The following is a 24,712-nucleotide window of genomic DNA, read 5'->3' as shown; positions in this document are numbered from 1 at the left end:
CATTAATTCTTAAGGAATCCCTTGAATATGATCTTTATACTACTGTATTGAAACATTTTAAAAAATGACAGAGTTGGAAGATGGAGTGTGGGGTACTAGTTCTGTGTCCCTGTCATTTCGGTATGTAATGAAGTAATCCTCCACTCAGCCCCTAGAGTGTAGACGTAAGTATTTTTTAGTTTTACTTGGTGACAAGGCAAAAAAGGTGATGTTTATAAAACTTAAGATAGAAGTAAAAGTTTACTGTAACAAGCACATAGGTGAAAGCTCATCGCTTTTTCCCACTAATATGCTTAGGTTAATTTCATTTAAGAAGGAAAAAAGTAGATGAGCACAGTGGTTATGATGTCACATAGCGTGGGCAGGCAAGTCGGTGAGTGTGATGGAAGTATGATTTCTGGTTCCTGCCAGGTGTCGCCTGAGGACCGAAGCGCCCTGTGGGCGATGCTCACCTTCCACGGGGGCGGCTGCCAGCTGAACCTCAACAGGAAGTGCACGCACCTGGTTGTTCCCGAGCCAAAGGGGGTAAGCGACCCATGTACGTTCTCCTTTTAAATGTCTTCTAAGCATTTCCAGTCATCGCATGTCTTCTTTGAACTTCTTTTAAATTAACTGGATTCTGTTTGCAAAAGCTGATAATGTGAGTTTATGTCACTTGTAAAACAGCTTCATTCCACAAAGGATGGGAGATGACGAATTTTACTTTGAACCGGATGTAACTTTTAAATACAAAGATTGGACAGATTTTTTAATCTTTAGGTTTCCTTTCACATCGACTAAAACTTCAATTTTGTGAAAATGTGTGTTAGTGCTCTTTACAATTTTTACAAAGGGTCATACTGAGTATAATTATAAACATGCATTTGGAGCAGTTCTCAGTGTACTGTCCTTCTTAATAACCTGAAATATTTAAGCGGTGTTGATCTGCTCGAGCCCAGGGCTCTTCTCTAAGCACGGGTGGGGCTGTGGGGATTGAGGTTCCCAAGTGGGGTGCAGGTCAGCAGCGCAGCCCCGCAGGACGTGTTAGGGCTGCAGGCTGGCCTCCCGCGCGCCCCAGACCGAGTGAAACAGGACCTGCTGGGGTGGGGAACCCGGGGTTTCTGCCGCAGCCTCATGAGGTGCGAGCACCGCTCTCGCGTGGAGGCCGAGCTTTTCTCCTCCCATGGACAGTTATTTAGCACTTTGAGAATGAAGTATAGTGTGTTCATAGTAGGAAGGTCTTTTGACAAGTTACTGTTCCCGTGTCAGTCGTTACCTCCATATTTTTTATTGCCCTCAGTCTGAATCAACACCACGTGTGTCTTACCCGAGTGCACTAACTCACTGAGTGGGAGGTGGGCGTGCGGGTCTGGGGTGAGGGGGCGTGGAAGCAGAGAGACCCACCTGCCAGGAGGGTCCCTTTCCCTGGGCCCCGGGAAGCAGGGCAGCCCGTGGATGTGTACCGTTCAGAGTGCTCATTCTCTGACGAGAAAGTGAGCTGTGAGCTGGTGAGTGTGCTTTAACGTAGTAAGCCACATAATCCAAGGAGAAGCTCTGAAAATTTGGGGCTAATCTTAAAGTCTACTTAAGTAAAAAGTTGTATCTTATATGACAATTTAAGAGATAAGTAGTATGCTTTGATTAGAGTATAGGGTTTTTTTTATTTTCTATGAACTGGTTTATAGCTGAAAATAAATCCTTTGATTTTAGGTAGCTAGTTTAAGGGGAATGAAATGTTTATAAGTTTTAAAACTACGAGAGAATACTTGTAAAAGGTCACATTACAGTTGGAGGCAGTATATGAATCGAGTGGATTTGTCAGACCAGCTGAAAGTGAAAGTCGCTCAGTTGTGTCCATGGAATCCTCCAGGCCAGAATACTGGACTGGGTAGCCTTTCCCTTCTCCAGGGTATCTTCTCAACCCAGGGACCAAACCCAGGTCTCCTGCATTGCAGGTGGATTCTTTACCAGCTGAGCCACAAGGGAAGCGGAAGAATACTGGAGTGGGTAGCCTATGCATTCTCCAGGGGATCTTCCCGACCCAGGAATCGAACCGGGGTCTCCTGCATTGCAGGTGGATTCTTTACCAACTGAGCTAGCTGACTATATACACAAAACTAAATGGCACTTTTAATTTTTTTCATTTTTGATCAATTTATGGAGAAAATACATAAATGGCATGATGAAACTGTTTTCTGTATTCTTGGATTTTTAAAATGTATTAAATTGAGACAAATGGAGGAATTTAATAACGGCCAAAACACAGGGAATGTTGCTCAGTGTTCGGCGGAGGGAGCTGGTTTCCGGGTGTACATGCTCCACTCCACTGAAGGCGGAAGGCGGAGCTGGGGAGGGTCCTCGGGTCCTCCAGCCCGCCCCTGGCCCTGGCGTGCAGCCGGAAGTGGGTGTAGTTTATGGCCCCAAATAACGTGTTTTCCCGAGAATGGCTGTTAGCCGAGGCTTTAGCACAGGCGGGTCGGACTCGGTCGGTTCACCGAGCCACGTTTACGAACGGGTTCACTTAAAGCTGCTCTATCACATTGCTCTCGCGTAGCGTTTCCTTCGTCTCTCTTCCCTCGGGCGTGCCTTCCGCTTTGCCCTGTCCCCTAGGAGCGTCCTCCTGCCAGGCGCCCCCGCTCGCTGCCCACAGACCCCGCCGGGCCTCCCTGCCCGCGGCCCACGCGGCTTGGCGCTGGCTTCCGTCATAGTCCCGTCGCCTGTTTGACTTCTGTGCAGAGCTCAGTCGGAAGCCTCGTGGGGTCAGAATCATTGCGGCTTTGTGTTTATAGCGGAACGAGCTTGGTGCACGCCGGTGCCTGGTGGAGCGGTGTCCTCACGCCCCGTGACTGCCTGTGGTCCTGGGCGCTCTGCCCACCGCAGCACGGCTCCGAGCGGCTCTTGGTGATTACCACGCTGGACGGCAGACACGCCTTTCACTCTTGAGCGTCTCACGGGAGTCCTGGCGCTGCGTGTTGTCAGAAGTTGCGTTTGTAAACAAGAATTGAAGCACAGTCTTTTCAGACTGCTGTTGGCACATGCGACGGCGTCCTGTGACCCCTGATATGTGGTTCTTCTTGTCTCCTGTCTGAAGGGGTCTGAGTGGTTCCTGTGGGTGAAGTGGCCACAACAGGAGTTGACTTTTGTCTTCCTAGAGTTCTTGCTTTGCGTCCGTGATTCTAGGAGATCTGATAAACCCCGCAGCTTGTTTCTGTGTGTGTCTGTGCTTCACCCACAGGAGAAATACGAGTGTGCTTTGAGGAGAGCCAGTATTAAGATTGTGACCCCCGACTGGGTCCTGGATTGCATCTCCGAGAAGACCAGGAAGGACGAAGCCCTTTATCACCCCCGCCTCATCGTCTACGAGGAGGAGGAGGAGGAAGAGGAAGAGGAGGAAGGGGCGGGCAATGAGGAGCCGGACTCCCCGAACGAGGGCAGCACTGACGGGAAGTCCAGCCCGGCCAGCTCTCAGGAGGGCTCCCCCTCCGGCGAGCCGCCGTTCTCACCCAAGTCGAGCGCTGAGAAGTCCAAAGGGGAGCTGATGTTCGACGACTCCTCTGACTCCTCGCCGGAGAAGCAAGAGAGGAACTTAAACTGGACCCCAGCGGAGGTCCCCCAGCTGGCGGGGGTGAAGCGCCGGCTGCCCCCCGGCAAGGAGCCCGGGCTGATTAACCTGTGTGCCAACGTGCCACCTGTCCCTGGGGGCATCCTGCCGCCCGAGGTCCGTGGAAGCTTGCTGGCTCCGGGACAGAGCCTGCAGGGCCCCGAGAGGCCCGAGGTGATGGCCGCCTGGAGTCCGGCCATGCGGACGCTGAGGAACATCACGAACAACGCCGACATCCAGCAGATGTCCAGCCGCCCCTCCAACGTGGCGCACGTAAGTCACTCTTAGAGACAGAAATGTAAATGTCCGATTTCAGTCATCTTAGGATATCCGATTATTTTCTGCTTCTTCAGAACAGTTAACATACAAGCAGGGTTTCTTTGCCCGAGGGCGTGTTCTGCAGTCTTTGTGTCTGCACACGCGTGTGTTCAGTGTTGCGGACTCCCAACGAGAACAGTGACAGGCCCTGACCCCGCTGAGCGGCATATGCCCCGCGGCCAGGCTGCCCCGACGGTGGCACCAGAGGAAAGCCTGAGGCTGCCCGCTGTGCCTTGGTGTTTACCACGAGCTGTGGGTCAATAGAGGGCATGGCATGGTTTGCTCATTGATTGAAGAAGCCTCAGTTTTACTTGACAGTTTTGTGATGGGAGTCTGCTGTACAGAATGGACCTTAAACACTTTAGTAGCTGTTTTTCCATTCAGGACAAAAAGAAGGCAGTTGAGATGTATGTGTGTCCCTATGTGTGTGTATGGGGGTCCCTGTGTGTGTGTGTCCCTGTGTATGTGGGTCCCCCTGTGTGTGTGTGGGGGGGGGGGCGGTCCCTGTGTGTGGGGGGGTCCCTGTGTGTGTGGCGGGGGGGGGTCCCTGGAGAAAAGGTGGTGAGTGAGGACGAGGAGCCCAGCCCCTCTCAGGTGCAGAAGACAGGCAGGGCGAAGACAGGTCTGAGCAGAAGGGCTCCCCACGATGTGGGTGTCTGGACGGTGGTGCCAGGTCTTGTACCAGCCGCCGGCTGGGGAGGCTCCTTAGGTCAGGCACTTAACCCCAGGTGGCCCTGGCAGAGCTGAAAGCGAGTTCTGGGTGGGGGGCAGCCCTCAGACCCCGAGCAGACTGACTCGGCCGTGTCCTGAGGACTGGAGGGGCCTGGCAGGCGGGGCCTTGGCTTCTGTGGTGGGGAGGCCACGGGGGGATAGTTTGAGAGTCCTGTTGGTTAAAAGTGTGTAAGAAGTGTCCCTCCCTGCCTCCTTGTCTTGGGGTAAACAGTGACAAGTGTATAGTACCTGGTCCTTGAGACGCTGGAGGGGTGGCCCCGGCCAGGCTTAGGGGTAGTGTGGGGGGGACATGGGGTCAGGGACTTGGCCGAGTGTCCCGACATGGATGCGAGGTTCCGGACACGTGCTGGAGCTGGTTAGGAGCCAGGGTGAGGGGGCATCCTACCCTGGGGTGTTGGCAGAGTGTGCGCGGTGGGCGGTGGGGTGTGGCCCACGGTGAGGACCTGGAAATGCTCAGTTCATGGCGGGGCACACGTCTGCCTTCCCGCCAGTCGTCCTGCAGGTACGACCTCCAAGGAAGACAGTCTCGCTCCGCCCGCGGTGTGGGTGGGGTAGGGATCCATGCTCACCAGGGCAGGGCTGTGATACTGGCCGGAAGCCTTTGGAGACCTTCGCAGAGCTCTTAGTGTCGGAGCATTGGGACATCGCACTGCTAGATGTGGAGAAAAGGAATCTTTGAAAGTTAGAAGATTTAGTTTAAAATTAGATCAGGAGGTTGGGAAAGACAGCAGCCATCAGACTCCTGCTGAACTTGCGCGTTTCTGGTGGTTGGGAGCTGTGCGTGTGTATGTCAAATGTGGCGCTCAGCGTCAGGAACTTAAATAAGGACGGTGACAGCACAGAGCGGCGTCCAGACTTGGCGTGCCCCGAAAACTGCAGTCTGCAGTGCGGCACGCCACACGCTCGCTCAGGTGGACTCAGGCGGGTTTCCAGCCAGACGCAGATTGGAAAGCTGGACACAACGTCTGGTGGCCGGGGACGGCACTCCCGGGCCTCTCGGTGGCGGGCGGGCAGGTGCAGGCCCTCCGGGCGGCGCCCACCTCAGGCCGGCTGGGCCCTCGCCTGCCTCTCCGCCTGCCCCAGGCGCGCCGGCTCCTTCAGATGCCGCCCTCGGGAGCCCCTCGGGAGCCCTGTTGCTGACGGCAGACGGGCAGGCTGTCGGGTCCGCGCGGGCTGCTGCTGCTGAGGGGAAGCAATGCATGCACACAGGTTACATTCTAACGGTGGTGGTGGTGTAGTCGCTAACTCGTGCCTGACTCTTGCGACCCCGTGAACAGAAGAGCCTGGCAGGCTGCAGTCCATGGGATTCTCCAGGCAAGAATACCATAGTGGGTAGCCTATCCCTTCACCAGGGGATCTTCCTGACCCAGGAACCGAACCAGGGTCTCCTGCATTGCAGGCGGATTCTTTACTAACTGAGCTAGCTACAAGGGACGCCCATTCTAATGGTCCCCAAGGCTGTAAAGTGGTAATAACCTCCCTGAAGCCCCCCCTGCCCCCCAGGTACGGGACCAGCGTGTGTCCTCTGTGTGGGCTCCTGGCCCCCGCCCACTCCTGCCTGCTTCTCTGCAGGGTCAGCATCCCAAGTGCTTTTCTCTGCTCGGCTGGGTCTGTGGTGGGCTTCATTTCTGTCCCACTTGACTGGGTATTTTTTAATACTTGCGTAGAGAAAAGAGTTATCCTGTTACTTAAAAATGTATTTAAATCTGCTTTTTCTGCTCAGAGCTCAACTGCGAAGTTTTCAGAGTGCCCGGAGATTCTCCTCTTACCTGTAGGGTGATTTTTAAGACAGATGTACTCAAACTCTTGAGTTTAACTTATTTCAGTTTTAATTTGTTTCATCACTGAATCCAAGGCCTGTTACTCTTGCAAATTACATAATGTTTATGTTTTGGAGTCTGTTTAAGTGAAAGATGTATGTTAAAAACATATTTGAGATTTTTTTATAACTTTGGTTTATGTTAAAGTTGAATTTCCAGAGTTTTACTTAAATGACAGGGATACAAAAATAGGGATTGGTTGTATTGGTTGACTTTTCAGTTTAGTTCAGTCGCTCAGTCGTGTCCGACTCTTTGCAACCCCATGGTCTGCAGCACGCCAGGCTTCCCTGTCCATCACCTACTCCCGAAGCTAGCTCAAACTCATGTCCACTGAGTTAGTAATGCTACCTAACCATCTTATCCTCTGTTGTTCCCTTCTCCTTTTGCCCTCAATCTTTCCCAGCATCAGGGTGTTTCCCAGTGAGTCAGTTCTTCAGTCAGGTGGCCAAAGTATTGGAGCTTCAGCTTCAGCATCAGTCCTTCCAATGAATATTCAGTACCAATTTCCTTTAGGATGGACTGGTTGGATCGCCTTGCAGTCCAAGAGTCTTCTCCAACACCACAGTTCAAAAGCAACAGTTTTTTGGCCCTCACCTTTCTTTATAGTCCAACTTTTACAAACATACATGACTACTGGAAAAACCATAGCTTTGGCTATACGGGCCTTTGTCAGTAAAGTAGTTTCTCTGCTTTTTAATACACTGTCTAGGCTTTTTGTAGCTTTTCTTCCAAGGAGCAAGCATCTTTTGATTTCATGGCTGCAGTCACCATCTGCAGTGATTTTGGAGCCAAAAAAGTAGTCTGTCAGTGTTTCCACTGTTTCCCCATCTATTTCCCATGAAGTGATGGGACCGGATGCCATGATCTTCGTTTTCTGAATGTTGAGCTTTGAGCCAACTTTTTCACTCTCCTTCACTTTCATCAAGAGGCTTTTTAGTTCCTCTTCACTTTCTGCCATAAGGGTGGTGTCATCTGCATATCTGAGGTTATTGATATTTCTCCCGGCAATCTTGATTTCAGCTTGTGCTTCATCCAGCCCAGCGTTTCTCATGATGTACTCTGCATATAAGTTAAATAAGCAGGGTGCCAATATACAGCTTTGACATACTCCTTTTCCTATTTGGAACCAGTCTATTCTTCCATGTCCAGTTCTAACTGTTGCTTCCTGACCTGCATATAGGTTTCTCAGGAGGCAGGTCAGGTGGTCTGGTGTTCCCATCTCTTTAAGAATTTTCCAGTTTGTTGTGATCACACAGTCAGAGGTTTTGGCCTAGTCTATAAAGCAGAAGTAGATGTTTTTCTGGAATTCTCTTGCTTTTTCTATGATCCATCGGATGTTGGCAGTTTGATGTCTGGTTCTTCTGCCTTCAGCTTTAACATCTGGAAGTTCTCAGTTCATGTACTGTTGAAGCCTGGCTTGGAGAATTTTGAGCACTCTTTTGCTAGCGTGTGAGATGCGTGCAAGTGTGTGGTAGTTTGAACATTCTTTGGCATTGCCTTTTAGTAAAATCTGTTTGTTACTGTTTTTCTTGACCATAGGAAGTTGGCTTCCAATTTCTTTTGAGCATGTAGGGAAACTTCATTGTAAGACAGGTTTCTTTCGTCACGTCCGGCGCTGAGCAGGTAGTAAAGTAACATGGGATGTGACGCTCTGCGAGGTGATATCCCTGGTTCCTGAAGCTTGTTGGGTGCTTGTCGGGTGCTTGGCCGACGCCTGTCCTGAGGAGGGGGCGAGCCCAGGGGATGCTGTGGCCGGCGGGGGCTCCAGCCTGAGGCCTTCTGTCCAGTGTGTGTGCACGGGCTGTGAGCTGGGGAGGGCTGCCCGCATGCACACACCTGGGGCTGGGCCTCTCCTGTCCCTCGTGTGTGTGGCGGAGCAGGGCGGCCGCGGACGGGGCGGGCTGGCGGCTGCTGTCTGGGGCTGCAGCGTCCCATGCCTTCATGCAGGTGGGGTCTTGGTGTCCTCTGGACCCTTTGTTTGTTGGGAAACGGCAGCTGTGGGAGGGAGGCTTGGTCAGGCTGTGTGGCCCGGAGGAGGTGGGGTGTGGCGGGGTATCGTGCTCGCAGCAGGACTGTGGGGTCAGCGGGACAGAACAGCCCCCCACCAGCAGCCCCAGTCCTTCTGCTCTGGAGCGAATCAGCCACTCTAGGGAGTGTATCTGCCCACATCCGTTCTGTAGCCTCTCCCGTTTTACTTACTCCGTTCCACGTTTTGGTGAAGAGGTCTCAAGTACGAGCATGTCCACCTCACTGAGCTGGCAGTGTGTATGCACGGGAGAGAGGCGGGTGAGTTTGAAGCCTCCTGCTGGTGGGGGTTAGCCCATGGCGTGTCGGGTGTGTGCTCCGCTCTCTGAGGGGCCTGTGAGGTGAGGGCAGCAGCTGTTGACGCGCCCTTGCCTGACCTCTGCTTCCAGATCCTGCAGTCCCTCTCGGCGCCGACGAAGACGCTGGAGCAGCAGGTGAACCACAGCCAGCAGGGCCCCGCGAGCGCGGTGCTGCTCGGCCAAGTGAAGGTGGCCCCGGAGCCGGCCCCGGCACCGCAGCCCATCCTGCACCTGCAGCCGCAGCAGCTCCTGCAGCTCCAGCAGCAGCATCTGGCGCAGCAGCCCTACCCCCCGCCCCCACCGCACCCGTTCCCTCCGCCACCGGCCCACCCGCACCAGTTCCCCCAGCAGCCCCTGCAGCGCCCCCAGCCACCCCTGCAGCAGCAGCAGCTCGCCCACCTGCAGCAGCAGCACCTCCAGCACCTGCAGCGCCTGCAGCAGATGCAGCCGACGCCGACGGCCCAGCCGCCCGGCCCGCCAGCCCAGGCCCTGCAGCCCCCGCCGCCCCAGGCGCAGGCGCAGCCCCCGCTGTTCGGACACGACCCGGCGGTGGAGAGTTAGTAACATGCATCCTTCTTTCCCTCTCCCGAAACCCTTGTGCCTGCTCTGAGAGCGTTTGAGGTCAGGCTAAGGATTCGCCTCGAGAAATAGTTAGAAAATGGGGACCATAGTTCGGAATTGTTAGGTTTCTCGGCTCTGGGCCTCCGTCCCCACCCTGAAGTGAACACCGGTGTCCTTGGAACAGCGGGCTGCCGCAAGGAGCGCTCGGTGCCCAGACGTACTCCGTGGTGGTGCCCGGGTTTGAGTCACGTGATGGGGGCGATCGAGTAGCTCCATTTGTAGCAGCTGCTGCTTTTGAGGGCCTTCTGCAGAGGTCCTCGACTGGTGGAGACGTCATGGGCAGGCGTGACTAACTTCATAGATTCACGTCGAGCTCTGCAGAGTGCGCCTTCTCATGTTCCATGCACACGTTCACAGCACGCAGGCTCTGATTCATTTTCCTTGTGTGATTCTGTTCTAGTCCCAGAAGAAGGCTTCCTACTGGGGTGTGTGTTTGCAATCGCAGATTATCCAGAACAGATGTCTGACAAGCAGCTGCTGGCCACCTGGAAAAGGGTGAGGTCACTGAGATACACACACCTGCGTGCGCACACACACACACACACACACACACACACACGTGTACCTATGCCTATACTCACACTGGGTTGGCCAAGAAGGTTGTTGGTTTTTTCTGTAAGACGGCTCTAATAGCGCTTAACTGACTTGAAGTTCATGCAGAACAATTTTGTTAGATTGTTCTGTGACAGCTGTCTTATCAGCTTGTATTCTTTTAAAAAGTTATCAAAATTGGTGAATTTCTGTGTAGCCATTTTAATATTGAAGATGAAAGAAACAAAGGAATATTCTTCGCATATTATGCTTAATTATTTCAAGAAAGGTAAAAACACAACTGAAAAGGAATAAAAGAGAGCTTTGTACAGTGTATGGAGAAGGTGCAGTGACTGATCAAATGTGCCAGAAGTGGTTTGCAGAGTTTCCTGCTGGAGGTTTCTTGTGGACGGTGCCCCATGGCTGGGTAGACCAGTTGAAGTTGATAGTGAGCAAATTGAGACGTTAGCTGAGAGCAGTCAACGTTATACCACATGTGAGGCAGCCGGCACACTAAGGACATCCAGATCCAGCACTGAGAGAGTTGCACCAGCTTGCCTGTGTTCATTACTTTGATGTTTGGGTTCCACACAAGTGAAGCGAAAAAAGCCTTCTTGATCTTTTTTTCACATGCAGTTCTGTACTGAAATGTAACAAAAAACGTTTTGTTTTTAAAACAAACTGTGACCAGTGATGAAAAGATACTGTACAATAGGGAACAGAAGAGATTTGGGGGCAAGTGAAACGAACAACCACCAACCACACCAGAGAATGTGCTGTGTGTATGGAGGGGGTGGAAGGGAGTCCTCTGTTGTGGCTCCATCTGGAAGACCAAAGGGTTAATTCCAACAAGCACTCCTCCCGATTAGACCAGCCGAAAGCAGCACTGTGTGAAGAGCACCCGGAATTAATCAACAGAAAACTCAAACGCTTCCATCAAGATAACTCAGACCTCATGTTTCTCTGATGTGTGATGACCAGGCAAAAACTGTGAGAGCTTGTCTGGGATGTTCCGATTCATCCACCATATTCACCAAACATGGCACCTTCGAATTTCCATTTATTTCGGTCTTTACAAAATTCTCTTATTGGAAAAAAATTTTTCCTTTGAAGACTGTAAAAAGGCACCTGGAACAACAGTTCTTTGCTCAAAATGATAGAAAGTTTTGGGAACATGGAATTATGAAGCTGCCTGGAAAGTGGCAGCGGGTAGTGGGACAAAATGGTGAACACATTGTTCAGTCAAGCTCTTGGGCCGCATTAAAAATACGCCTTTTAGTTAAAAAAATCAAAGGAACTTTTTGGCCAACCCACGAAAGTTCTCGCCCTTTTGGTAACAGCCTTCCCCTCAGTGCCACACGACCATGCAACCATTGCGATTGGGATACAAGACAGTATGAAAAAATTCAGAAATTCAGAAACTAAATTTAACTTCGTGTTGCTTTGCTTTCTTTTTTTCTCTTTAGAATGAAGTTTCTTTTTTTTTTACTATATTTATTTTTTTTTAATTTTATTTTATTTTTAAACTTTACAATATTGTATTGGTTCTGCCATATATCGAAATGAATCTGCCACAGGCATACACGTGTTCCCCATCCTGAACCCTCCTCCCACCTCCCTCCCCATACCATCCCTCTGGGTCGTCCCAGTGCACCAGCCCCAAGCATCCAGTATCGTGCATCGAACCTGGACTGGTGACTTGTTTCATATATGATATTACACATATTTCAATGCCATTCTCCCAAATCATCTCACCCTCTCCCTCTCCCACAGAGTCCAAAAGACTGTTCTATACATCAGTGTCTCTTTTGCTGTCTCGTACACAGGGTTATTGTTACCATCTTTCTAAATTCCATATATATGCGTTAGTATACTGTATTGGTGTTTTTCTTTCTGGCTTACTTCACTCTGTATAATAGGCTCCAGTTTCATCTACCTCATTAGAACTGATTCAAATGTATTCTTTTTAATGGCTGAGTAATACTCCATCGTGTATATGTACCACAGCTTTCTTATGCATTCATCTGCTGATGGACATCTAGGTTGCTTCCATGTCCTGGCTATTATAAACAGTGCTGCGATGAACATTGGGGTACACGTGTCTCTTTCAGTTCTGGTTTCCTCAGTGTATATGCCCAGCAGTGGGATTGCTGGATCATAAGGCAGTTCTATTTCCAGTTTTTTAAGGAATCTCTACACTGTTCTTAAAGGCAGCGCTTCTGGCCCCAGGGACCAGTTGGCACTGTCTGAAACTTTTCTCGCTGTCCCAGAGAGGGAAGTGCCCTTGGCACCTGGGTTGGGGGTCGGGGTGCAGCCAGCCCCCTGAGACGTGGGATGCCCCACAATGCAGAACAGCTGGTTTATCTAAGACATCCGCAGCACCCTGTCTTAGAAAGAGCATCTCACTCTTCCTCCGGAAGTTCAGATGAAACAGGGCTTAGAGTTCGTCTTTGCTGTGTAGTGCTGGCTGAGAAAGCCGGTGAAAAAACTGATGGTTAGTTCTCACTTTGGGAAATACACTGTGTGCATACGTCGTGGGTCTCGTGAACTCTCCCTTTGGAGATCGCAAGGCCCTTCCCCGGGTGCGGGAGCTGACTGACCATGGGTCTCATGTGTGTGCAGATCATCCAGGCGCACGGAGGAGCCGTGGACCCCACGTTCTCAAGCCGCTGCACCCACCTGCTCTGCGAGAGTCAGGTCAGCGGGCTGTTCACACAGGTGAGGGCTCGGCTCTGCTGGGATCAGGGGGGCTCTGAGTGGTGCTGGGACAGTCGTGCTTGGAGAGGACTTTCTCCCACCTCTGAAGACAGGACACTGCTGCTCGCTCATTTCCATCTGCCTTTGGCGTGTGGACACCTCTGTGGCCCCCGGCTTCTCTGCCCGTGAGGACCGGGGCGGAAAGGCAGTTTTCCCAGTGGGGGCGAGGTGGACACCGTCCGCCCCGGCAGGGCCCCATCCTGCGGTTAACTTCAGGAGCAGTTACGTTTTTGGAACTTGCTGTGGTCTCACGGGGGAATCTAATTCTGCTGATTGGGAGTGTCCTCTCCTTCTGTGACTGAATTAACTTCCTGGGCTGTCAGCTTTCCCCCCCGCGGTTGGCTCTTACTCCTGTGTAAACGGTAACCGTTTTGGGTTGTGTTCAAGTTAACCGGTGACGCTGTTGCAGTTTATTAGTGTAGTGCGTTGGGCGCTAAGCTCCTGAAACTCCTGTATTGATAGGACTTCCAGCAGAAGTGACCTTGTAGTTCACAGCCTCACAGCTGTGTGTCGCCTGCGGTAAAGCCCCCAGCGACCGGCCCGCACTGTTGTGTTTGCAGGCGATGAAGGAGAGGAAGAGGTGCATCACGGCACACTGGCTCAACACGGTCCTGAAGAAGAAGAAGCTGGTGCCGCCCCATCGGGCCCTGCACTTCCCCGTGGCCTTCCCCCCGGGGGGCAAGCCGTGCTCCCAGCACGTAAGGCTCCCCCCGCCTCCCTGGACGGAATAAGCATCTTGTTTCCTTCTCTGTCCCCTGTAACAGTCCCAGCTTCCTGACATTTAACGGGTTCTCCCGAGTCTCGGACACTGTTTAATAAATGCCTACTCCCTGGTGGCTCCGATGGTAAAGCGTCTGCCCACAATGCGGGAGACCCAGGTTCGATCCCTGGGTTGGGAAGATCCCCTGGAGAAGGAAATGGCAACCCACTCCAGTATTCTTTTCTGGAAAATCCCATGGACGGAGGAGCCTGGAGGGCTACAGTCTGTGGGGTCTCAAAGAGTCAGACACGACTGAGCAACTTCACTTTCACTTTACAATTAAGTGTGTTACACCAGGAGTGGCCACAGCCGGCCAGACGTGCTCTCCTATTGGTTCTCCTGGTCAGATGAGCCCAAAACCAGGGTCAGTAAGAAGAGCTGACCAGTATTCCTAGGTAGCTCTGTTACCGCGATCGGAAGAGTGTCGCGCTGACACAGGGAGGCGTTCCCCCTTTGGTGTGTTTGCTTTTCGTGCCCCCGGCTGGCTCGTGTGCAGCGTCGTCGCCAGTAACGGCGTTGTCAGAGGTGGTGTCCCGACATGCCCATCAGCGCTGGAGGAGGGACGGAAACACGTGTCTGCAGCACAACTAATGGAGAAGAGTCATATTAAGCGGGTTAAGTCGTCGTTCCGTCTTGACCTCACTGGGCCTTTTCCCCCTCAGATTATCTCTGTGACGGGGTTTGTCGACAACGACAGGGACGACCTGAAGCTGATGGCGTACCTGGCGGGTGCCAAGTACACGGGCTACCTGTGCCGTAGCAACACCGTCCTCATCTGCAGAGAGTAAGCGCAGCGCCACCACGGCCGTCCTCAGCCCGCCCGGTGCCGCCCGGGTTCCTCGGTCAGCCGGGGCTCCGTCTCTCCCCACATGGCCCTGCCCCGGGTCCCCCTGTGCAGCCGGGGCTCCGTCTCTCCCTGCATGCCCCACCCCGGGTCCCTCGGTCAGCCGGGGTTCCGTATCTCCCCGCATGTCCCGCCCTGGGTCCCTCGGTCAGCCGGGGCTCCGTCTGGGTCCACACGCCCCACCCCGGGTCCCTCTGTCAGCCGGGGCTCCGTCTCTCCCTGCCTGGCGCCGCCCAGGTCCCTCGGTCAGCCAGGGCTCTGTCTCTCCCCGCACGCTTCACCCTGGGTCCCTCTGTCAGCCGGGGCCCCGTCTCTCCCCGCACACCCCGCCCCGGGTCCCTCGATCTGCCGGGGCTCCGTCTGGGCCCGCACGCCCCGCCCCAGGTCCCTCTGTCAGCCGGGGCTCCGTCTCTCCCCGCACGCCCCGCCCGGGCCCCTCGGTCTGTCCGAGGTCTGGGGTGGACGTCAGAGTCTGTTGACAGAGCGGCAGTGACGGTGGTGGTGATGCTGGCAGTGGAATGAAACGGGATGATTAAGGGGCTGTGGCCAAACTAGGTGGCGGTGCTGAGCTGACCGCAGGCCGGGCGATGGCCTCACGTCACGGGGACACCTCCTCACAGCCCCGTCAGCTCTGCAGACCCGTCCCTGCCACTCCCGTGTGAGCAAGTGTCGCCTGGCTTGTGTTAACAGAAGTACAAGTGTGAACACCGGTAACGCTAATGAATGTGTTTTCTCTCCTCTCCTCCACGCCGCCCCCCACACCAAAAAAGACCGACTGGTTTAAAGTACGAGAAGGCCAAAGAGTGGCGGATCCCGTGCGTGAACGCCCAGTGGCTGGGGGACATCCTGCTGGGGAACTTCGAGGCCCTGCGGCAGACGCAGTACGGCCGCTACACCGCCTTCGGCCTGCAGGACCCCTTCGCCCCGACCCCGCAGCTGGTGTTGAACCTTCTGGGTAAGCGGGTGGCTCCCCGTGGTCGTGGGCTGGTGCTCCAGGCGCCACTCTTGGCTTCAGGGTGGTGTCGGTTTTTGTCTCATCTCCCGCTTCCCCTCGGTGCTGCCTTCTCTGCACCGCCCTGACTGTGCTCCAGACGGCGCTCAGCCCGTTCACGCACCTGAGCGCCCCTCCAGGGAGTGGTCACTCCCAGCTGCTGGAACACGCGCTCCCGTGACGGAGCCCTTCCAGCTCTGGTCCTAATGGACTCAGTCGCAAGAAAGCCCTCCCTGGTTTTGATCCACCGTCTGCCTGCTTCCTGGGGACAGACCTGGGTGTGACGTCCGCTCTGAAGCCATGGTGCAGGCGCCAGGCCCTTCCTCGGTGACACTTGTCCTCGAGGGCCCGGCCAGGCCGCCGCCGCCACGCGCTGCGCTCCTTACAGACGGTTTCTCGGACGCCAGAGCACGGGGCTCCCAGGATTGTCCGGGGTGCAGCCCACGCGGGCGGGCGGTGCCTGCACTTGGCTGCGGGCGGGTGGTTTGCTTGGCTTTGTCTCACACAGAACCCTCGGCCCCTGCCAGGCTTCCCTGTGAACTCAGGAGTAGTCCTCACGGCTCACTTCCTGGAGGCCGTCACCCGAGCCTCTGCGTGTCCAGGATGACCCGCGCCTGGAGAGGCGTCTCATTTCTGTTGTTACTGACACACCTCTATTTTTAATTGTTTTTCTATTGAATATGGTTGATTTACAATGTTGTGCTAGTTTCAAGGGTGCAGCAAAGTGAATCAGTCATATTTGTACATACATCTGTTTTTTTAGGTTCTTTTCCCATGTAGCTATTATAGAGTATTGATTCGAGTTCCCTGTGCTGTATGGCAGGTCCTTATTGTTAACTTGTTTTATATATAATAGTGTGTAGGGGTCCTGAAAAGGCTTTTATATTGATTACGGGTCCTTTACACAGTATTTCTGAAAAGTAACCTGTCTTTTCAGATGCTTGGAGAGTTCCGTTGAAAGTGTCATCAGAGTTGTTGATGGTATGTCAAATTAGTCACCGTGCTGTGGCGTTACTGTGTTACGAAGAAGTAGGGGTGTGTCTGCATCTGTGCCCTTGTAGTAACCGGCTGTCATGGCAACTGAGGCCTGACTCCTCGCCTGGTGGAGCTGTTCAGTGCGCCCTTTTCCCTCTTTGTTGATGGTACTGGGAGTTCCTCATTCACACGACACCCGTTAGCCCCATGACTTCTTCAGAGGGCTGCGAAGGTCTGCAGAGCAGAAGAGAGGGAGGCCGAGTGTCTCTGTGGGGCTCGGGAGGCGGAGACTGGGGCACCAGTGTGTCAGCCCAGACCGCGGCTCCTCACTGTGGCGGTGGGCTTCTAGCCCGTGGGCTGGGGTCTCTGGTGGGCTGCCTTCGGGTGGGCCGTTCTGCACTGGAGTGCCAGGGGTTGGTTGGTAGGAATGAGTAGGGGCTGCCCTTCACTCGGGGCAGCGGGGTCACCGCCACCCTCACCTCCGGTGGAGAGGCGGTTGCTTCCGACAGTAGATAAATGAGTGTGGTGTGGGAGAAGGTCTGCGTTAGAGGCCAGGGCGAGGCTGGCTGTGGGCGCCTCAGGCACCGGCTCCCCTCTGGGCTCGGCATCTCCGCAGGTCAGGGCCTCCAGATGGCGTTAGGAGCGCGGGCACTGTGCCCGGGTCTTGGAGTGGCTGTCAGAGGCCTGCCCTCGTCTCCAGAGTGCTGTGACCCAACCGTCCTGCACCCTCAGAGGGGAACCTCCGTCTTTCTGGAGGGGTGTAATTGCAATCATTATGTTTTGCAAATTCCATTGGGACACAAAAAACAAAATATTTGTAGTAAAAAGTGTTTTGAAAAGTTCAGGGTTGAGGATTAAATCTGTCACGGGCGCTGAGGGGCTGAAGACGCCTTAAAGCACCGTTGGGTCAGGTGAACAGGGAGGGTGGCCAGCGCCAGGGCCTCCCTGGGCAGCTCGCGGCCCGTGGTCTCTGCCGGTTGTGCAGTGGGGAGCATTTGTGTGTGAGGTGAGGTGGGTGGAAAGCGCTCAGAAGCTGCTGTGTTATTGGGGAGGCTGACTAAGGTAAATCATCCTTTAATTACAGGGTGTAAGACTACCTCCCAAAGCGAAGCAGAATGAAGTGACTAATGTCCAGCCTTCTTCCAAAAGAGCCAGGTAGGAAGCGTCACCTTGTTTTTTCATGGCTGATGATCTTGCACAGTATGGTCCAGGAAGTGGTGCAGTGGGGTTTTCCCTTGGAAGAGTTTCCCCGGTGACACGGGTGCTGGGGAAGCCGCCGCTGACGCAGCTGACAGAAGGGCTGGCTCAGTCCCTGGGTCGGAGGAGCCCCTGCAGGAGGGCGTGGCACACACGCCAGTACTCCTGCCTGGAGACTCCCATGGGCACAGGAGTCTGGTGGGCTGCAGACCATGGGGTCACAGAGAGGCAGACACGACTGAGCAGCTGAACCACCAGGACTTGGAAGGATCTGCTGCTTGCTCGCATCGCAGCTGTATCGTGACAGCCTTGGATTCACTGCTGGAGACAAATGGGGAATAGCCAGTGTCTTTTCCTTTCTTATTTAAAAAAAAAAAACCAGTCCAATCTTTTTTTTATCTTTTTTCTATCTTACCGGAACCCCCGTTCTGTGAAATGAGCTGCTGTGGTGGGCCGGGCGGGGGCACTGGAGCCCAGCCCCAGGCTTCCTCGGCATGGGCCTGGGAGCCCTGGGAGCCCGCGTCGACCCCTGGCCCGGGTCGGGAGGGGGAGGAGCCCGTCTGTGGGGCTGGGGTGGGCTGTGCCCAGACTTGTCCTGGTCTCCTCTGCTGAAGCTAAGCCGGTGGTGTACCTAGAACCCAGAGACCCCTGGGCCATGTTGAGTGAGGGTCTTTGTCTCCTCAGTCCCCTCCTTCCAGTCCCCACAGCCACCCAGGCTGGGGATCGTTGGATTCTCTAATAAAAGCCTAATTATGTGACTATATCCATCGTTAAAATGCTACAGGTTTTTTAATTTAATAGATTGTCTCAAATATAACCTAAAAATAAGATTTGAAAAAATTTAAGGAAAGGGGAAAAACTTTAATATAAAGCGTGTGCTTGAGTCAACCAGCTTTGTCTTGCGTCAGAGCTTCTGGGGTGAGATGGGGCCTGTGGGAGACAGTAGGGAGCCGGGACCACAGGGACCCCTGGGAGCCCCCGCTCCCGCCCTCAAGACCCCCAGGGCCAGTGCAGGCTGGGGGTGGGGGTGGTGCCTGATGGGCCCCTCTCCTGGGGGTGCCAGGCGAGAGCCCTTTGGGGTGACTGTGTAAATGGTGGGGAAGAGCGAGCAGATGAGCTACGGCGCTTTCCCTTTACGGAAAGAGAACCACACAGGTACAGCTCTCAGAGCCTCTTAAAGCTGTTGAAACCCCTCGTTTGGTAAAGAACACATCAGGGAAGCAATAGCCGTTCTCTTCTCTGTGTGTTTCATAGAATCGAAGATATTCCACCTCCCACCAAGAAGTTAACCCCGGAACTGACCCCTTTTGTGCTTTTCACTGGATTTGAGCCTGTTCAAGTTCAGCAGTACATAAAGGTGAACTTTGCTTCTGTTTTGCGTAAGGACTTTTAGGAATGTCGCTTTCTGTGTATTTGCTTTAGGCTAGCTGTCTCTTTAAGGTAACGTAGTCAGGAACACCGTGCTGCAGCGGTGCTCACGGTGTGTGTTTACTGTCGCCGTGACACTGTCGCCTTCCCGCCTCGTCTTGCTGCGGCTTCCTCCTTAGACGCTTGCTTTCTTGTTAGGACGACTCAGGTGAGGAGGCCAAGAGCAGCCTGGTAATCACACATTAGCAAAGCCACGCAAATCCCATTTTCATAAGGACTTCAGCTTACGAGAGTAGCTGTGCTCCTCAGGTTTCCTGAATGAACCCACCATCTTCTCGAGACTTGTTCTCTTGAGTGTGGCGGGCCCAGGGCTCAGCGATGTATTTGTATTTATTTACATAAACGCACTTCTGGAAGTAAAACTGGGAGGGATTGTGGGCTTGTGTTTTGTTATGTGGCTGGGGAGGGGATGGTTAAAGTTAGTTGACCTGTATCACAGGGATTCAAACATTTCCCTTTATTTTTTTAAGGAAGAGAAACAATTATAAATGCTACTATAAAATTCTTTTACTTTTAAGATTCAGTGTAAAGAGATCAGCTCTTGTGTGTCTATGTCTTAGGTTGATTTTTGTGTCGTCACTTCTTAGAGACTGTGTCTTAATATGCCTTACCAACGCTCACGTGGGCGTAGGCAGCCTGGGGGGTCTGCAGAGCCTCCTGCTTCTTCCCAGGGGTGCCCTCCGGGTGTCGGGTGGAGGGCCCGCTTTCCTCTTGGCTTGTGCGGCACTGATGAGGGAAATGTTCGTTGCCACTCCCAGCTTCCACCTTGCTCGTGCGGTGGAGTACGTCTGGCTTCACCGCTTTCACCATTTTCCGCGGCCCAGAGCCCCATTCACGGTCTAGACAGGTCCCAGCTGCGGGTGGGCGGGCGGGTGGGCGGCTCTGCAGACAGGATGGTCTCACGTCTGCTCTGTGTTCCCGGCCTGCAGAAGCTGTACATCCTGGGCGGGGAGGTCGCCGAGTCAGCACAGAAGTGCACCCACCTCATCGCCAACAAGGTCACGCGGACGGTCAAGTTCCTGACGGCCATTTCCGTGGTGAAGCACATCGTCACGCCTGAGTGGCTGGAGGAGTGCTTCAAGTGCCAGAAGTTCATCGGTGAGGGGCCGCGCCGCACCTCGCGGACTGGGCACCCAGTTAGGAGGGGTTTGCCTTGAATCTGTCCCCGTTTTCATCCCAGCAAAGGCCGAGTTCATTTTTTAAGTCTGTGAATTTAAATGGATAAGTAACAGATTACCTCATGTCGCAGCGTGTCATTTGGTGCCTCTGTATCTTGCTGTGAAATAGGAAGGCTGTGGTGATGGGGGAGGTGCCAGGGAAGAGCTCTGTGCCCCTGCCCTGCTGCTTCCTGATGGTTCGTCCTCTGCTGTGCTGGCTGTCGAGTGGGGTTCCAGGCATGGGACTGTGGACGGAGCAGGGCCAGGGTGCCCAGGAGTGTCCTGGGAACACGGGGCGGGTGGCCTGGGGGTCAGTGTGGGGCACCCACCCCAGGGCAGGCAGGGCATCTGCGGTGGGACCATCACTCCGCTGCTGTGTGCCCCCCGCCCCTCCCCCTCATGCCTCCTGCCGGGGGCTGCACAGGGCGGACCTGTGCTTGGGTGGTATCCACGGTGGTCCCCTCTCTGCCCCGCCTGCTCTCGAGTCATCTGTGGGGAGCACTTTGAAGTCTGCACTTGCCGCTGCCCCACAGCGTTTATCCTGTTTATCCCGTTTCCTCACGTCTCCTTGCCGTCTCCTTGCCGTTCCCACACCGCCTGCTGTGACCAGTGGCCGCTGGCCGGGCTGGCCTTGGTGCCCTCTCCGCTTTTGCTGCCAGTCGTGGCCTCCTGGTAGCTTTTGGCGAAACAGAGCATCCTGGGCTCGTCTTAGGCTCTTCTGCCCCGAGGCCAGTGCCAGCATGTCCCAGGGACCCCCACCACCCCCGGTTCCTCAGGGCAGACCGGGGAGCTGACGGCGCTCGGGCCCGTGGGCTCTGGCTACGCTGAGCCGACTCCCACGGTGCGCCTCATGCCCGTCCGTGCGGTGCAGGCCCGCAGCACAGGCCTCATGCACACCTCCCCCTCCCTGCGCCTGTGCTCCAGCAGCGAGGCGCCTGCGCCCCATGTCCTAAACTCACTCGCTCCCGGGACGAGTCCCCTGTGTGGAGGCAGCCCCTGATGGCCGCCCGTGCACCCCCAACCCTGCAGCACGGCCCCCGCCTGGGCTCTGACAGCTTTAACACTGGGCGCTTCCAGCCATGGGGGCAGGCGTTTTGACACTTTGTATTTGTGTTTACATAGTCTGAGACGCCAGTTGTGCAGGTTCTTTCTTTCTGGGGTGCACATGCCCTTTGCGCTGCTGTGGCAAGTTTGATTTTCAAGTCGACTCTTGCCACAACTCCGACCAAGTTAATGTCACTCAGCCGCTCCTCTTAGAAACCCAGGGTTGTCGTAGCCACTGTGTTCCTTTCAGAGTCCTCTCTCTCCTTACGCACGGACTGCTTCCTCTCCTCCGTCACAGCTCTTCAGCAGGCCCAGCAACCTTCATCCTGCTGTAGACACTAAGATTTCAGATAAATCCCTTCGTTCAAGTATATCACTTCATGCATGACAGTACTTCTTTGTTCATTTTTTAACTTCATTTTTAAGACATTCTTCTCTTCTTTCACTGAGTGTACTGCCTTTTTCTGCTGCTGGCTGGTGGACTTGCATTTCTAGCAGTTGTTAAATCTCAGTGTCTCCCGAGTGACGTGATGGAGTCAGCAACTGTGGTCTCTGAGCTGAGAACGGTTTCCTCCTTTTTAAGGTGTTGTTTTAGGAAGAGAAGGGCGAGGGACAGACCCAGCATGTGGCCCGTCAGCCCTGCAGCGTGTCTTCTGACTCAGCCCAACCCTGGACTGTTTGGTTACGATGATGAAATGAAACGCTTTTCTGAATGAGATGTATTCATAAGATTAAAACATTTTGTGATCTTTTTTGACAGATTAGGTATTATTTAACAATTTTAGATTCTCAAGATCTGGTAAAACCATTTTTTGTAAATTGCTGTATGTGTTCGTGTATAAAAGGAGCTTGTTTCTGGTACACCTGTAAACTGTGACTATTGACTCTCAGCCGGAGTCCAGTGGCTCTGAACTCACTGATCCCTGCAAGCACACGCCGGCTGTGAAGCTGGTTCCCGGGCTGTCCCTCCGCACAGGCGCCCTTCACCTGGGTCTGGGTTGGGGCGCTGTGGCCCCCCAACAGTGTGAAGTTACAGCTGAGGGGGTGGGGAGCCGCCCATGGATGAGAGGAGGGTCCACGGCTTTCTGGACATTTGTTCCTAAAAGCTAAGAAACCCTGGTCCAGGAGGAAGAGTGTCTTTGGCCTGGCTGTTTTTGGGAGGAAAGGAACTGAAGTACAGTCAGGGAGACTTACTCATCCACAGGTTTCTCCTGGGGTGCCTGGAGCCGGTCGCCCGTGGTGCACCCCAGTGCCAGGCCCTTTCTGAGGCCGTGCTGTCTTCCTTTTCAGACGAGCAGAACTACCTCCTCCGAGACGCGGAGGCCGAAGTGCTTTTCTCCTTCAGTCTGGAGGAGTCCTTGAGGAGGGCCCACGCTTCTCCGCTCTTCAAGGTACGCCTGGACGGGAGCTCAGCTCAGCTGCTGCGGCCGCACGGCCACAACAGAGCGGGCGGCTTGCCCTGAGAGCCGGGCGCTCCCCTCTCCCCTGCGCGGTCGGGCCTCCTCCAGGGTGTGTTCCAGGGCTCAGAGAATTGATACGGAGAGAGATGCATTACACATAACCTGGGTTCAAAGAGTATGTTATGAATAATTTGTAAGAGATTAAAAACTTTTTTTTTGCTTTTAACAATTCTATTCTCATAAAACGTTTATTCAGCTGGAAAATGGAGACCATTCTTGAGAAAATATTAACTGAATATGTGTCTAATAATTCTAGACTATGGTGTTTAAATGTTTCTAAGATAGAACAGTTTGGAAAATTTTTTTTGTATCTAACAGTGGCTTAGTAGATTAATAAGGTAATCAGTTTTTTTTTTAACTCTTAAGGAGCCAACTTAGGAATCAAAAGAGATTTGTAGTATTGAGTTAAGAGTACATTACCTAAAATAGTCTGTTTTATGTTTGAGGAGTTTAAAACAAAATGGTACTTTTGGTACAGTTAAGAGTAAGGGTGTTAGAAAATTTTAACCATAAAAGTCATTTTGTACTCCATCTTAGCTTTAGAATTTGTGAAAAATGTTCTTATTCTTGCTCTTACCACAGAATACTTCATGTCTTATAGGAATTAAAGTCCCAGTCACTTTTTAATAATAGGTCACATGTAGCATATGAGGGTGCTTATTTCTGAAATGCCATGTCTGGGTTATGCCAGGCCCACTTCATGTGGGGCACTAAGGGGGCTCTAGGGCCATTTAGCTCTGTGAATTTAGGCATTTTTGTCAAAATTTTTAGGTAGAATGAGAAATTACGCACGCTGAGAATTCAGTTTGAAACCAGTACACGTATTTTCATTTTTAGGCGAAGTACTTTTACATCACTCCTGGGATCTGCCCGAGTCTGTCCACCATGAAAGCGATTGTGGAGTGTGCAGGAGGCAAAGTGTTGTCTAAACAGCCATCTTTCCGGAAACTCATGGAACATAAGCAGAATAAGGTACACTAAAGTGAAACCCTGTTGAGTGCATCAGTGTCGTGTGTGAGGCTCAGTAACCAAGAAGCTGCTCTTCTTTTCCTTAGAGTTTGTCAGAAATAGTTTTAATATCCTGTGAAAATGACCTTCACTTGTGTCGAGAGTATTTTGCCAGAGGAATAGGTACGTTCATTGCTCTGCTGTGTGTTGGCGAGGGTGCAGGCAGGTGCGTCTGTTTGATGGGTTTTGTCTTTGTTCCTGGCAGATGTTCACAACGCCGAGTTTGTTCTCACTGGAGTGCTCACTCAGACACTGGACTACGAGTCATATCCTTGGGAAGGCGGTGGGTGGGCCCCTCTCAGCGCTCAGGAGCCCCCCGGCTAGGGCACCCTGCCAGGGCTAGCGGTGGGGCCGCTGGGAGGCTCGCTGGATCCCGTGGGCTGTCCTGTAGAGTAGGCGCTCTCACATCCCTCCAGGCTGTCCCCCGTCTCCTCCATGTTTCCGTCCGAAAGTCCGTGCTGCGCTGCTGTTCCTTGCGGAAGGAAGACTCGGCGTAAAGCTCACCCGAGCCACCTGTGGGTGGCCCCTCGGGCCTCTCGGCGCCTGCAGCCTGAGAGCAGCTGCGTCCTGCTGCTGCAGGCGGGGGCCTGGGCTGCAGGGGAAGGTGGGGCCCGGTTTCCGGAAGCGGGGCTTACGGCATCCAGGGTTCTGTCTGCACGCGGCCGTGCTGGGTGTGGGCCTGGTCTGCACTGCTGTGGGTTGTTTTCCTTAACATGCCTACATATAAATTCAACTGACGCCCCTGTGCTGCAGCCAGGAGCCGCGGCCTGCCCCTGGCCGTGCCCGCAGACGCCCTTGTTTTCCAGCTGCTTTCTTCGGGACAAGCGTTTTTAAAGCAGGAAGACAAATATATTAAATATGTTGCATCTTATTTAAGATGTGTAATTTTATTCTGAGGAAACATAAATTATGTTTTGTATTATACGACTTTTAAGAGCCCACATTAGGTTTTATGATTCATTTGCTGGGTTTTTAAATGTTTTCACAACACTGTTAATGGAACTTTAGCTGCAAATAGAAATGATGTAAATAAAGATCTTGCTGTCTCTAAATTATGGATGTTAAAGATTTGAAATGTTTTGTACTTTTATTTTTATTTCTTATACTCTTTTCTTTTATATTGAAATCTTGCCCACATTTTAAATAAATGTACTTTTGAACTTTA

At 53.3% G+C, this 24,712-nt stretch overlaps 1 protein-coding gene across 3 annotated transcripts in view; it reads left to right on the top strand.

Annotated features, from left to right (window-relative positions):
* PAXIP1 (PAX interacting protein 1) overlaps positions 1-24,712 on the top strand; it is a 40,371-nt gene extending 15,659 nt beyond the window's left edge. For all 3 annotated transcript variants that reach the window (XM_025291913.2, XM_025291912.2, XM_025291914.2), the window contains 17 exons: positions 412-525; positions 3,215-3,853; positions 8,865-9,330; positions 9,796-9,890; positions 12,549-12,644; positions 13,244-13,381; positions 14,106-14,227; positions 15,058-15,242; positions 16,216-16,259; positions 17,338-17,408; positions 18,705-18,807; positions 19,808-19,976; positions 22,370-22,470; positions 23,377-23,511; positions 23,595-23,670; positions 23,753-23,813; positions 24,269-24,712. In XM_025291913.2, coding sequence (XP_025147698.2) covers positions 412-525; positions 3,215-3,853; positions 8,865-9,330; positions 9,796-9,890; positions 12,549-12,644; positions 13,244-13,381; positions 14,106-14,227; positions 15,058-15,242; positions 16,216-16,259; positions 17,338-17,408; positions 18,705-18,807; positions 19,808-19,976; positions 22,370-22,470; positions 23,377-23,511; positions 23,595-23,670; positions 23,753-23,813; positions 24,269-24,284 — 2,631 coding nt within the window. In that variant the 3' untranslated portion in view covers positions 24,285-24,712. The remainder of the gene's footprint in view (positions 1-411; positions 526-3,214; positions 3,854-8,864; positions 9,331-9,795; positions 9,891-12,548; positions 12,645-13,243; positions 13,382-14,105; positions 14,228-15,057; positions 15,243-16,215; positions 16,260-17,337; positions 17,409-18,704; positions 18,808-19,807; positions 19,977-22,369; positions 22,471-23,376; positions 23,512-23,594; positions 23,671-23,752; positions 23,814-24,268) is intronic.

The sequence above is a fragment of the Bubalus bubalis genome, chromosome 8 (genome assembly GCF_019923935.1).
Source record: "Bubalus bubalis isolate 160015118507 breed Murrah chromosome 8, NDDB_SH_1, whole genome shotgun sequence".
Lineage (NCBI taxonomy): Eukaryota > Metazoa > Chordata > Mammalia > Artiodactyla > Bovidae > Bubalus > Bubalus bubalis.
The sequence above is the reverse complement of the archived record's forward strand: the minus strand, read 5'-3'. Positions and strand labels throughout refer to the sequence as shown.